At 49.0% G+C, this 15,015-nt stretch overlaps 1 protein-coding gene across 14 annotated transcripts in view; it reads right to left on the bottom strand.

The window, feature by feature from the left end:
• INPP4A (inositol polyphosphate-4-phosphatase type I A) overlaps nt 1–15,015 on the bottom strand; it is a 179,162-nt gene that overhangs the window by 96,144 nt on the left and 68,003 nt on the right. For all 14 annotated transcript variants that reach the window (XM_073239970.1, XM_036994610.2, XM_036994608.2 and 11 more), the window contains 2 exons: nt 1,264–1,334; nt 161–369 (listed from right to left, as the gene is read on the bottom strand). In XM_073239970.1, the coding sequence (XP_073096071.1) occupies nt 161–266 (106 nt within the window). In that variant the 5' untranslated portion in view covers nt 267–369; nt 1,264–1,334. The remainder of the gene's footprint in view (nt 1–160; nt 370–1,263; nt 1,335–15,015) is intronic.

Genomic DNA, 15,015 nt, shown 5'->3' on the forward strand with positions numbered 1-15,015 from the left:
CAGCGGTCAGTTTTCAGAGGAAGCGTTCCCAGGAGGAGAGCTGCCCTCCGCCTCCCTGCCCTGCAACCTAGGGCAGTCACAGGGGCCCTGGGAAGTGGGCACAGCACCATAGCACTGCACACCGGTACCAGGGGCCCAGCACAAGCCCTGTGAGGCTCACCTGCCAGAGAGAGGCCCAGCATGTCGGCCGCCACATCAATGGTGGAAGCCCGCTGCATGGAACGGGCCCTGGCGCCATGGCGAGGGCTGTGCTCTCTTGCTGTCATGATGTCATTGGTGATGATGTACTTCCTGTTCTTGGGTCAGACCACACCTGAGTCCCGGGGAAGTGCTAGCACCACTCCCCAGTCCCCTAAGGTGGCAGCAGTTCTGAGAAAAAGGAACAAACGTGGGTAAGAAACACGGAGCTGGTGACTGAGATGCAGTTTCTCATGGAGAGTATGCGACCTAACGTGGGCAGGATGCACCGAAGCTGGGGTCCTCTGGCAGGCGGAGCATCTGATGATCTAGGTCCCTTCTAACGACCTCTTCTGGCAAACCCCCAATAGTCTCCCCCACATCCCAACACAGTATGCCCATGGGCTCCACAAAGAAATCAGGTTCTCTTCAACAAAGATACGTCACTTTAAATGATGCTTTAAATATAATTATAAAATATGGCTTTTGAAACTTTCTTGTTTGTCTTACGCTTTTCCACTGGCAAGTCTCACAGAATCTTTAAAATGACGTCAATTCTCCTCTGTCAGAAGAAGAGATGCATGAAGAAGTCTGCCACCCACTGGCTACAACAGCATGGAGGATCATTGGAAAAACACAGGTACATGTCTCCAATCTGCTCTCCTTTCCAGAGCTATAGAAACCTCACATATCTAGGTCTCAGGTTTTCTTTCCCACAAAACCTGAATGTGATAATCTATGCCTACAAGCAGGTCATGCTGGGCTGCGGATATGGAAGTCTCTGGGCAAAGTGCCACCGCAAGCTGGACCAGACAGTTGCTCTGGCATAGCGAAGAACTCACACTCTGCTCCAGGAAGTGTGTTAAGCAGCAAGAAGTAAGTTTCACATTTTCCAACTCTACACACTATAATTACTGCTGTCTCCAGAAGGAACCAACCTTTAGAAACTAAGAAATTAGACTGAGTAATAAGGCTGGTTTAAAACACTCCTCTCCAAGGTCTGCATATAAACAGACACCCTACCTTCTCAAAGTGTGCTTTGCAACCAAAGTGCCTGCTCTTGAGTTAATTCACCCAGCAACTTACTGGACATGTTTGTTCTTGGACCAGTACAGACATGTGGCATTTCTTCATAGAAGCACGTCCAAATCCATCATCTAAAAATAGAAAATTAAAAACTTACCAAGCTGGTCAAACATGAAGCTCTCATATTATAATGCATATGTTCTAATCTCAATGCTTGAAAATATGAGGAAACCAAGAGCTACTCCATGTCCCTTTGCATTCCACACACCAATGTCACCTTTTAGCTCAAAAACAAAGGTTCTGCTCAAAGCCCAAAAGAATAAGAAATAGAAAGTGGATGTTAGTATCTGTTCCCCGGGAGTGATCCAGGGGGATATAGGCCGGTGCTAAGGAGCAGCTGGGGCATGGCTTAGGGAAAATGAGGAGCTGAGAATCTGAGTCCCAGTCTCCAAATGTCAGGCCCTGGGAGCAGCTGCTGGGCCCCCATGAGGATCTGGTTTTTTTTTTGGTGTCTGAGTGTAGAGGAATGCAGGGAACAGGGCTGAGCCACCCAGTTTTCGTAGAAATTATGTGAGGCTAACATTCCTGGACCCTACCCTAAGTTAGATAACTAGAAGTAAACGACCCCCCTGGGGTCGAAACTCGTGATAAGTCACATAGGAATGCTTGTGCAAAGGTCAGGCACCTGGTGTATCCCTGTTCCAATTTTATTGGCCAAAGTATAGAACGTGTTTCAAATTCATTGGTTGGGGTAATGTGCAGGCTCCGGTGCAATGATTGTAGAAATCCCATATAAACCATACCTAAAGTTGCTTGGGGGTCAGCAGCTCGGACTCGGCCTGCGTGTCAGGGGAGGTGCTGTCGACCCCAGCTTGCTGGCTGAATAAAGACTTTGCTTGGATTTTCATCTCCGTGTCCGTGTGTCTTGTTTTCTGGGAAACCCCGGAGTCCTGGACCCTAACATGAGGTGAGGCTAGTTGCTCCTATCTCACAGGGCTGCACAGTGAGAACCAAACGTGCAGGAAGAGGAGAAGGTTCTGCAAACTCCACCAGCGCTGCTGCTCCTGGCCCCAGGTGCCTGCCTGGATGGAATACCCAGGCTCCCATTCAGTCCCAGCACTACTGGGGGCTCTCAGGGCAGATGTCAGGGCCCACCCAGCACAGGAGCCTCTGAAGCTGCCAGAGCCAAGAGTGTAGACAATAGGAGTCACACTGAGGTCACCAAGGGGAAGACACACCAGTTTCCTGACATTAAAAGACATACAAGTCAAAAATATGCAATGCAAATAGTAAAGACTGCCCGCAGTACTCTTATCTGTACAATACAGACATGTTTGTATGAATTAACAAGAAAAGGCTCCCCAAAAATGCAAGCAGAGAAAGACAAGAATTCATAAAAAAGGAATGAATACATAAGCCCTCCTAGCCCAGGTAATTACCCACTGATATGGAGATGAACTTGTCTCCTCCCCTGAGGAATGATGCAAATGCACTAATGCCATACTTCTTTCCACCTCTGAATGTCTATTGATATGCAGATGTACTAAAGCCAGGTGAGATATTCTGGAAATGTTACAATTTTACCCACACTAATCATTTGTAATCATGTGTAAGATTCACTTCAGCATGCTAAAAGGCCCAGGCCTATGTGCTGTCTTTCCTCCTTCAGAACTGATGAGGTGATTTGCAATCTGGGCAGTTAATAATGGCAAGTAAGCCCAGGCATAAACAACACAGTAAAAGGCAGGAAGGAATCCACCTTAAAGATAAGATTGCATTTTAACACCCAGGAAGTTAAGAAGTAAGATTCTTAACTTACTCTTTAACAAACAGACAATACCTCAGCCCACCTTGAGGGCTGGGCAGGTGGCCTTGTTTGATATGCTCCTAGACCAAGACACCCTTATCTGAGGAAGAAATCAGAGCAGGAAGTTCCTTGTGTTAAGTTAATTCTAAATATTCAGGAACCACTTAACAAGTCCACACCCCTAAAGCCTTTTTTCACATTCCCAAAAATCCTCAACTGCCTATAAAACCCCTAGATAACACATCACTACTAGCTCTCTTGTCCCCTCCTGGCTGGAGCCAGGAATTCTGTCCTCTCACTGTATCTGTTAAGTACAAGCCTCTCCCTGGCTCTCCTACCAAAAAAAAAGGAAAAGGAATGAATACTCGTGGTAAACATTTTGCAAAAGTGACCAAACTCATTCATAATAATTAAAACAATGCCAACTACCCTATATTCATCTAAGGTAATCTTCCAAGAGGTTTGTTCTTTTAATGAGAATATGCTTTGCTGGCAGACCTAGAGGAAACACTATAGGGCTCACTTCCATTATTGACAACATTGTTAAGTGGTACAAGCATTTCAGAAAGCAATTTAACATTACTTATCAAAATTTGTGGATAATAACAAAATTCTTGCCCATGGCCCAAAGATGCTTACTGAAGCATTACCTATAATGACAAACACTGGAACCAATCTAATGCCCAGCTACAGGTAAGCACAGTGTGGAACATCTGTAAGACAACTGTTAGAAAGCTGTTAAAATTATCATAAGGAAGCCAATAAATACATGAAAAGTTCTTCAACCTCATTAGTCATCAGGAAAGTGCTAATTATGACCATGAGATACTCTGCACACCCACTAGAAGAGCTAAAATGAGAAAGAAAAAAAATAGCACAAGAGTTGGCAAGGATGTGGAATAAATGGAACTGGTACGCTACTAGTGGGGTGTAAAACGGTACAGCCACACTGGAAAACTGGCGTGTCTCCCCAAGCTAGACATGACCTACCCCGTAACCTGGCATACAACTCAGAGTAGAACTGCTAACAGAAATGCATACTTAGGCTCACCAAAAAGGGTGTAGAGAGCATTCAGAGCAGCCACATTCACAACAGACAAAAACTAGAAACAATCCAAATGTCCATCCACAGGAGGATAGATAAAACAACACAGATGACTCTCAGAAACAATGTCAATGGGGAAAGCCAGACACACAAGAGCATATTCTAGGCAATTCCACCTCTGTGAAGTCCAGACACAGGCCAAATGAGCCTGTGGTGTCAGAAGTCAAGACGCTGGCATCTCTTAGGGGCGAGGACTGACCAGGAAGGGAACAAGGAGACTTGTGGAGATCCAGTAATGTCTGTCTCCTGACCTGGGCTGGTTCCAGGGGCAAATTTACTCTGTGAAAATTCACTGAGCTGTACATGGTTTTTATACCTCAATAAAAAGTTTAATTCTCTTAATGACTATAATAAAGACAACATAGCATGAAAAAATGTTTATGTCAGTTCTGCATCATGTAGAATGAAATATTCTACCTGTGCTCTAGTTACAGCTATTTAAAAAGATAGGACACCCAGGGAAAGAGCCAGCAGGAGACAACAGCAAGATGATGGCCATGTCAGTCATGACTGCCTGGGGGGATCTGTTTTCTTACTTAACTTACTGCCATCCTCTTGCAGATGGAAGTTGCATCCCACACTGGCCAGAGGCAGAAGTGGCGGCCTGGGCACAAATTAACTGGAGGAAGTTTTCTCTCCTGAACCTTCTCCCAGTGTCCAGCATTCCTTTGTTTGCCTGGCTGCTCTACTCAGCCTCTTAGTGAGGCTACAGTTACCTCCCTTCACTTGGGGCAGTGGAGACATGCCACCTAACAGGGCAAATCTGTACCCTGATACCTTGCCAGCCCAAGGGAGGCTCCCAAACCTCTTCTCTCCCCACTTGCTGGGATCTGCCCACTCCACCCATATGCCCCTTCCCATTCCCCTAAGCGGGCACTTGAGATTCTGGGGATAGAAATGCTTAAAGGGGAACATCTATATATATAAGAAGACTGATTATACACTTGACAGAGTTCACAGATCAGAGAAACTTTTAGGTCAAATGGACCTGAGAAGCCACTTCATGGTTATTTGAGGGTATTTAATTAGGATATGCAATTTAAGTCACCAAATCCAGAACATGAAGTTAATTTGCAAAGCTAAACTCAATTTCCTTTATTAGTCTCATTAATTTAAGGTAATTTGCCAAGGATTCTTACGTTCCCAAGGTCCCTCTTTTTCCTCCTAGCCCCATTTAAGGCCAGAGCGCATTAGGAAGAAAAACCACACTCAGATCAGAGAGGACAGAGTGTGTGCAGGAGTTTCGGGGGCTGGACTTTTTTCCTGAGGATAAGAAGAAAGCAAGCTAACTGCCTCCCTCCTCCCTCTGTGAAAGATGCATGACCCCTTGTGACAAGAGGACACAAGTCACTGGGCCAAGAGCAAACCGCCAGAGGCCCCACCACCTGTGCGAGGGCGATGGGGCAGGAAGAGCCAAGTAGGCAGGGAAGGCTGCTGCTTTCACATGGGCCAGAGAGTGAGGGTTGGCAAGGGCTGTCAGAAGCTGCTTGAGGAACCAGTCCTGGAAGGGTCCCCCTGCCCTCCTCCTCCACAGAACACGGAACCTCAGGCCTGGAAAGGAGCTGGAGGCCCCTCTGGCTCCATTACCTCTCAGGCACTGCTGAGCTGGAGCTGAGTGGGCTGGAATAACCACGGAGCTCCACTTTTATTTGCCTCATACACTGAGGTTCTTCCAGAAATAATCTTTAAAAGGGGTTGCACAGATGAGGTCATGACAGTGCAGAATACTTTCTCAAGGTCAATGGAGGTAAAGGCTGAACCATCAGAATTAACCAAAGCAAAAGCCCACCCACAACCTTTCCCAGCCCCTACCTGCCCTACCATGTCACCACAGGCACAGCAGGCTAACAGAAACCTTCCTTGCGCCTCTGCTCTGTAAACACAGGCAGAACAAGGAAGAGGGTCAGGTGAAGGGCCTGAGGGAGTCAGAGCAGGCATCAGCAGCCCCTGAGCAGGAGGCCACTGAGGAGTCAGAAAGGGGAGGAGCTTTTCCTCAACAACCCCAAATCCAGGACAGCCACATCACTGACTTTGAGGCATCACACTGCTCAATGGCATCGAAAATCACTACTTATACTGATAGGGAAAATATACAAGGACAGCAACCTAGTGGGTGGCTCCACTCTGTCTCGCACCCCTCCCTCCTCAACATAAACAACACTACAAGGACAGTAATTTACAAGGTGGCTCCCCTCTGCCTCGCCCCCCTCCCCAACCCAAACAAAAAAAAACCACTCCCTTGGTTTCCCTGCTCTGCCGAGCACCTGCACCAGGTCCCAAGGTTGGCTCCCTAAACTCCCTCCCCCTTGCCTGCTTGCTTGCTGTGCACATAGGAATGTTACACATAAGGAAGCAGAAAGGTATAAATTGCTCCCTTTTCCTTTTTTTCGGGGCTCAGACTTTTTGGGAGATTACTCCCCTCTGAGCCCACCGGTGCGAAATAAAGCCTCAACACTCCAAGACCTCCGAGTGCCGCTTGGTTTTTTCCATGGGTGATCCAGTCCAGGCTTTTTTTCAGTATTTTCCGTAACAATACTAGCCTGAGACTGCTGCCACCTGCCTGCACGAAGCCTTTCCTGCAGAGAGACCCCAGCAGCCAGCAGCGTCTCCTCACAGAGGCTCCCCACACCAGCTAGCCAGTCTGTACCTCACAGTAATGCACTTACTGTGTGACAGTGGGATGATCAGCTGGGAACCGTGTGATTAATGAATGCCAGACAAACTCCTTGCTTCTTCCATGTCCTCCTGGGTACCTCATTTGAGCCTAAACATAGACCCAGGGGTTTGACAAATCTATGGAAACACACACCATCAATGGCCAGGGCAGAGTGCACGTGCTCACAGGGTCTGGCTCTGTGCTGCCTGGGCACACTGACAGATCACCCTAGCCAGCCCCTTCCAGGCTTGGGGAAGCTGTGTGACAGAGTGGGGAAGCTCAGAAGGAGGGGGTCAAACTGCTCATGGGGTCCTCCACCTCACTCTCCTTCCCTGGACTCCTGGCTGTGTGCAGGGGACTGAGTAGCTAATTCCAAGGCCCCAGGGTAAGGCAGTCACTTGATGAAAAGAAACAAGGAGATTGTGTGGCAGAGCTCCCACCCCTTGCCTGCATATAACCTTTTACACTGAACTTAACCTGAGTAAGAAATACACCTGGGTGGTGTGAAGCCACTGAGATTTGGGAGGAGGTGTTACAGCAGCTAATGTTTTAGTCACCTTGACCAAAGCCTGGCACATACTGGGCACTTAGTCTAATGGTCACGATGAAAATAACAATGACAGCCACCAGTAAAACGTACTGCACAAGGCATGGAAAAGAATGCTGCTTTGTTCCCGGGATGAGGTGTGCCCAGTTTACGAGAAGGTCCCCCCAGTGGCAGGCAGATGAGCACCAGGCTCCAGGAAATGGGAAGAGCACAGGAAGTAAAAACTCCACTGTGGCAAGCAGTCACTCAGACAAACCTTTTGCTCCCTCTCTAATTCTAGACCCCTGATGACTCTCCTGCCCCTCCCAACCACCAAGATCCCCTGACTAGGCCTGGACCTCACCACCCCAGGCGCACTCTATGGTGAAGCTGGCTTTAATGTCAAGAAAGCAGCCTCTCTGTGGTGTCCCTAGAGCTGCTAATGCAACCGAGAGAGAAAAAGAGACCCATCTCTACCACTGGGTGCCCAAGACAGCCTCTATTCCCATGGGCCCCCAGGAGCCAGCTGGGAATTGAGGCCATCAAGGGCTCCATCCACTCCTGGTCTACACCCAACAGGGGCCTTGGACCCTTAGGACTTCAGGGCCACCAATTCCTTGAAGCCCAGCAAATAAGAGAATGACAACATCATGGGCGCAAATTCTATGACATAGGCACAAAGCTGGATGGGCACAAGGTGGGCAAGGTGCAGTTTCCGGTGATAAAAAGCCATGGTGGCCGTGGTAGGTGGGATGGGCAAGGCCAACATAAAGGAACAGGAGCAGCATCTCCAGAAGAGCCAACGGCAAGGGTGCCCAGCAAACTGGAGGCCCCACTGCAGGGAAAGGGTGACAGTGGCTCAATGCACCCAATGTAAAAACAGACCGTGTTCTGCTCCCAGCACCTGCCCAGGTCAGTCACCACAAAAGAAGATTCAGCATACAGGCAAGGATCAGGAAGGCCTAGCTTCTGAATATTCCAGAACACCAGCTAATGGCAGCGAGAAAGTTCCTCCGGCTTATATTTGGAATGAATGAATGCATGCATGACTCTAAAGGACAACTCAGAAATGTCAATGCTATAGATCAAGTGTCAATGCAAAGAAAATGATAGCACAATTGTGGACAGGGGAGCATGCTCCAGGGGTGAGAACATGCTAAAACTCCTTCTTCCTCAAATAAGACAAACTTGAGGAGGCTGCTGAGAAAGGTTAAACAAAGGTGAGCACCCCATCTGAGGCAAAGCAGAGAGGGCTTCTGGGGCGCAGATGAGGCCTGTAGAGCAAAGCACAGGTTCTGAATGGCAGGGGCAGGAGGCAGCAGGCCCAGCTGAAGATGGCAGGAAGGGTTCCTTTATTTCAATTTGCCCACTTTGGGGACTCCTTCACCCACTGAATGCTCCACCCCTCTGTTCCCTCCCCACACTAAAAGGCATGAGAATAGTGGAAGCAAAAGGTCTTTTTCTGTCTTCTGTTTCAAAGAAACCAACTGCATAGGAAAGATCTTAATCTTTAAAACCAAGTCAAACATGCCTTCTTACCATAAAAAAACAAGGAATGCTGCCTGCCTCAAAGGCTCAGGTATTAACCAGATAGGAAAGTCGAGAAGGTCCAGGAACAGACAAGGGTGGAGGGCATGTGGGGGCCTCAAAGGAGGGACACAAGAAGGCTCTGTCTTCACCCTTCTGGGCCCCAAGGCCATTAGGCCTCCCAACACTGGCCCACAGGGGGCTCTCCACATCTGCTTGCCTGCAGCCTGGACCCTTGGATCAACCTGCAGAGGCCCAGGGATGGGCTGGTGAGCCCAAGCACTCGATCGGCTAATGTCCTCAGCTCCCTCCTCCTCTGTGGGTGGCTGTGCAAGACCTGCAGAGTTCCTCTCAGCCTCAGTTTCACAGTCTGTAAAACAGGAATAACAGCACCTACCCCACCAGGATGCACTAAGGAGTCAGCACATATGTAAAGAAATATGTAAAACACCCGTCTTGTGAGCCTGGAAGGCCTTTCCCTCCAGCAAAGTCTATTCACGTTTTTACCTAACCCCCCAGACTTCCTGAATGCCTCTAATCAGGAATCTTCACCCAGGCCTATGGCACTTTGCTTGTGCTCCAGTTTATAGTGACCATGTTTTCTGAACCAAACACTAAGCCTAAAGCGTGCTGTTGAGATGGAGCAGGTGAATAGAAGTTACATCCTGGAGGCACTGTGGCCTAATGTGGGAGCCCAGGCACTGGTCTGAGACCTCATCAGCTACTGAGAGCCATGTCACACTCATAAGGCACCTCAGTGACTCAGTTTTCTCACCTGCAAAATGAGGGCAGGAGTGCTGGTGGAAGGAATGTGTGGCCATCCAATCAGAGACAGGAATGTGGAAGGAGACCCTACCCCAGCCCCTATGGAAGAAGGATGGGCTGCTCTGAGCCCCCAGCTGATGTCCAGTAGGATACTGTTCTGAGAGGTGGCATCACATTCCCCCTGTGGTGGGCAAAGCATGTAGGGGGTCCACTTCTTCCTTCCCTTTCTCAACCAGAGACCCTGCTCTCTGCTACTTCCTGCTCCCTGCATGGGCACAGGGCCTCGGGCAAGGGGAGGTTCACTGGGAGCAAAGCTCCAATTCTAAGAGCACAGCCTAACACGTGCTAACACGTTGTGAGCCTAACACTGTACAACACCAGTGCTGCTAGCATTTAAATGCAGGGCACTAACATGCTTTAGACAATCAAGCACAGGAAAATGAGAAATGTGCTGCAGTTCATGTGTATTCTCACCTGTAGATGCAAAGAAGCCAACCCAGGGCCCCCCCGGCTTACACCAGGCAAGAGACATTCAATCTTTTACCTCCTGCCGGTGACCCTGAACAGGTAGGAGCAGCAATGAGTAAACCCATTAATTTAATTAACTAGCCTGCCTCATTCACTCAATGAATATGGTGGCTGATGTAATACAATGCCTTAACCCAGATTCAAATGCACATCTCCGTCCAGTGGGAGGAGTCAGTCACCCAGTGGCTGTGTGGATGGATATTCCTCTCAACAACACGCAGGTGTGAGCACTCCTGAGCAGGACAAGCCCAGACTATTTCAGCTTCCCTCAGCCCTGCAGTCTTCCCACTTGCTCCAGCCAAGAAACAAAATAAGTACAGGCTCCTGGACTCCTCTTCTCATACCCTACACCAATCTGTCTCATAGACCAGACCTCAATGCACCTGTACACCCCTCCACTGCCCCAGCATCTGGCCAGTCCCTGTACAGCCCTGGCAAGGTCACCAATGCCTCCACTGGTATATTCATCTGGCTCCTGCCCTAGCCTTCCAGATGTTTAGACCTCCCCAGCCAACTACTCCTGGTTGCTACTCCTGGGAGGACATGGGAAGGCAGCTCCCTCATCTGTCCATCCTTCCTAAAAACCAGATTTTCCAGGAGGTCTTCGGGACATCCCAGTTTAAAACTGAAGCTCAGCCACTGTGATTCACCTACAATCAATGAACTAAACAAGGAACTAGTTGAAAATAAGTTGCCCTGAGAAAAGAGCTTGCAAGTGTTTGCGCTGAGCAACACATGTGCAAACCCCGGGTCTGCGGGCTCACACCTGGGAGAAGAGAGACTGTTAATAAGCCCATGTGATGTGGGGGATGAGCAAGCAGCAGCTGCGGGCTGGAGGGAACCTCTGGCTGCCTCTCTCAGAAGAATGCCTCCTGCACGCCATATGCAGCGCCTACACTTTCTCACTTCTACACCTCATGCTGCTGCTTTCCTGTGAATCAACAGTCTCTTCAACAATGGTGAGGGTCTGTCCCTGTCCCCGGGGATAGAAAGATGAACTGGAAGCACATCACAAATGAAACAAAAACATTACCACCAAAACCAAAAACATGGACCATCTAAGGAGCACGCTGGTGCTGAGAAAGCCTCTTCTGAAACCATCCTGTGTGTAAAGGGCTGGCCTGCAGCTCCCTTCCTTCCTGGCAGGGGCACCCCAGGTGCTAGAACCAGGGATTCTGGAGGCTCTTTCTTGGGGTCAATCTACCGAGTGTTCATACATAATATGCTGTCATAGGAGCACTGTATATAAATCTCCCAGATTACCACAAACAAAGAAACTGAACACTGCACTGAGCACTGTAGTCTACGTGACAGCTGCCTCTGGACCACTGGAGACAGGGCACACCAGTACCAATGCCATTATTCTCTCTCCTAGAAATGTCCATGACTGTGACAATTCTTGGGTCTTACTTCATTGTCAGCTCGGCCACTCGAAGCCCTCACATAATTAACTACAAGTTCGCCTGCATGCAAGCCAGAAAGGTCTCTCAGTAGGGCCATAGAATCGCCAGGTTAAGTGTGTAAAAAGACTGAGGAAACCTCCAGAATTCATAGACCCACTGTCAATGAAGACACACAGCTCCTGGAGGACCAAGAGATGAGGACAGTGGCTCCCCTGTGATCTGTGGGTCAGCTTCTCCCCGAGTGGGGCTCCATAAAGGCCTACCAGCCACGCAGGAGGGGGGTCATTGCAGACCCAGATGCCCCCGCTCAAGGCACTTACTCAAAGCTTGGTCCCAGGAGATGCTGCTGGCTCCTTTGGGCTTGGTGGGGCTCTGGGCCCCAACTCTGTGTTGGGTGTGCCCTATCACGGCCGGAGATGGTTCCTTCTCTCCCCTTTTCATTGCCCACCCAAACCCAAGGCTCTAAGGCCTGGCCCCATGCCTGTTCCTCCCATAGCTGCCACCTGGAAGATGGGCCCCGCCACCTCCCCGCCAGGGAGAATGCCACCCCCGACTCTGCTGCTCTCCTCCCTCCCTCCACTTTGGGAAGAGTCTGTCCTCTGAGCCAAGGGAATGGCAAGTGTGGGTGTGGCTGCGGCTGGATCCCAGTGCAGAGAAGAGGGGCCCTCTGCCCCCCACACCCCAGCTACAGCAGCACCCTCTGCCTTGCTTTGACATTGTCTCCATTCGCCCCTCATGTCCAGTCCTTGGGGGCTCAGTGGCAAGAATGTCACGCTGAGGGCACATTCTGGGTACTCCTGCTGTCCTGGCCCAAACACCGTACTTGACAGTCAGGACACTTGTGCTGAAGGTTGGAGAACCCAATTCAAGTGAGTTTAAGCAGAAAGGCACATCTATCATAAAGGTCTGGTCCAACTTACAGAACTTGATTAGGAATGTGGCTGAGCTGGCTCATGGACCCAATGTCAGCAGCACAGACAACTTCTCTCAGCTCCTCTCTGCTTACTCACATCACTCTCCCTCCTCCCTGCAAATGACCTGTGCACAGGAAGGTGTCAAGGCAACCAACAGCCCCCAACTTTGAACTCTCCAGCCTGAGCCACTAACGAGGCTCAACACTGGGATTCTGTGTCTCCAGCCCAGCTCTCTCTGAGGAAGTCAATCCAAGGGCCTAGCTTGGGCCAGGTGCCCTCTGGCTGTTGGGATAAGGTCACACTGTAGCATGGATGTTCCCAAGAGACCCATGGGGCTAGGTGGGGAAGAATTCCCACAAAGGGGGCAGGGGGGGACCAGACAATCATCTCAATTCACAACTTTAACTTCATGTAGCCAAATGGAGAGACCATATAGCAAGTACTTCTCAAACTTTAAAATGTCAAAGAACTCCCAGTGTTTTTAATATTGTTTAAAATAGATAATGTAAACATATAACTAGGTGTAAACTCTTTTCTTGGAGCTTCTAAACTACTATAAAACAAAAAAGGTCTATAAACTAATGAAAAACAAAACCCCAGCACAAATGAGTTCACATTTACATTAACTTAACATGACAGACAGGACAATTTATACAGAAACCATCACGCAAAAACACAACCTTGATGACTCCAGGAGGCCTTGCCTGGCCTGGGGCCAAAAATGCTCACAGAGGCTACAGCAGTCCACCCAGCAGCTTTTCAGTCAGTGCAACAATGGCCAGCAGCCATGGCCCCAAAAAGTGAGTCACTGAGCAGGGCAGAGGGACAGGGACGCAGTGAAAAAGGTAGTCTAAGGATTCTGGACAGCAGGCACTCCAGCATGCTGTTTTGCTCTTTAGCATGAAATCAAGAGTTAGATGAAAAAATTGAAAAACATGGCTTTATGCCCAGCTGTGTAAAAAAACACAAGACTGAAAATGCTGGGCCCCTTCTGAGTCTGCGGTGGAGCACTAGTATGCTGCCTGAGAGGTGGCAAGCTCCACAGGGAGCCTGCGCCACTCCCTTCTGCAAAGACAACCACCTGCCTCTCCCACCTGCCCCTGCACCCCTCATCCTGCTTACAGCACTGTGCTCCTCCCAGACTTAATCTGTATCTGCTGCCGATTCACGTAAAGTATCTGAAGGGTCCCCACCAGTAAAACGGCAAACTTCCGGCTTCTCCTGGGGGAGGGGGGGGCGGTCCTCGGTTCCCGCCGGCGCCACCTGAAGCCCAATCACCTCTCGCCCCCCTCCCAATCCCAGCACCTAGCCAACAGCCACCAGCCCCGTAGAAGTAACACCACAATCATCACCCCATGCCCCTTCCTATATAACCCAGCACCTTTCCCTAATAAAGCGGAATTCTCCGGTGATTTGCTGCTGTGTGTCGCTCCTTTCCTTTCAGGATCAGGTTTCTCATCTCCCACTTGCGGGAGAAGGTCAGAGAGGAGGCCAAGCACCGCCCAGTCTGAGACAGGAGGCTGTTCGCTTGCCTCATCTGGTCTCCAAGGGAAGCAACACCTTGTCTGGAGATCTCAGGTAGAAAACCTCCCTGGGAAAGGAGCAGGCAGGAACAGTGACAATACACCTTACAAATGCCTCCGTGTCCCCTGGCTTACTTGGTTCCCCCTGCACCTCACTGGGCGCAGTTTGAGAGACAGAGCAGGCTAACAATGTCACAGGAGCTGCTTCAAGGTCATCAGCTGCTGAGGGAAGTCAGGGCCTCCTGCACTCAGGCCTCACTAGTCCAGGATTCTTTCCAATATGTAAAACAGCACAGGGCACATTAATTCAAGCTTACAACCACATGCTAATAAAAGGCACAATGTTTTCACTACAAGTTCTTCAATATTTAAGCACTTTTACATATATTATTTTAGTCTTACACTGTTTATTAGAATAGTTCTTTCTTCCCTCTGTCCCTTTTCCGGACCCCTGAAAGAAGACATTTCAGATCCAAAACACACTAAGCAATATTGCCCTCTCTATCCCCACCCACATCTTTATAAGTGCCACCCCACCTGCCCCGTCCACCCCCGCCTTACTCAGTCTCTGACCAGCTTTCACATTAAGCAACACTACAAACCAGAGAGGAAATGGATCTTCCTAGAGAAGGCAAAAAAGAGAACTTTAAGATGGGAGCAGCTATTTTCTTCCATTACTCATGTTTGATTTCCTAAGCTGAAATTAGGCTCCTTGAAAAAAATATTGTTAATATTCTTGTCAAAATATTTCAAAACAAATTTTTTAAAAACACAAACATTTGTGAACAGGGTAAACAAAATCTAGCCAACAATACCAACTAACACTAAAGTAAAAAAGTACATTTTTCAATGTCCTGTATTTCTGAGAGTAGAGACAGGGCTTATATAAATATCATACAGAAGTGGTGTCATCCAAAAGGAAAGTGGAGTGCGAAATGCACCAGCCCCTAACCAGCAAGTCCCAGTTCTTGTGGTGACATATTAACCTGATTAGCAGAGGTTCCTCTGCTCTTGTGTGACTACTGTGGGGTTTTGTTTTGTTTTTCTGTTTCCTTCTC

This window comes from Manis javanica, chromosome 1, assembly GCF_040802235.1.
Source record: "Manis javanica isolate MJ-LG chromosome 1, MJ_LKY, whole genome shotgun sequence".
NCBI classification, from domain to species: Eukaryota; Metazoa; Chordata; class Mammalia; order Pholidota; family Manidae; genus Manis; species Manis javanica.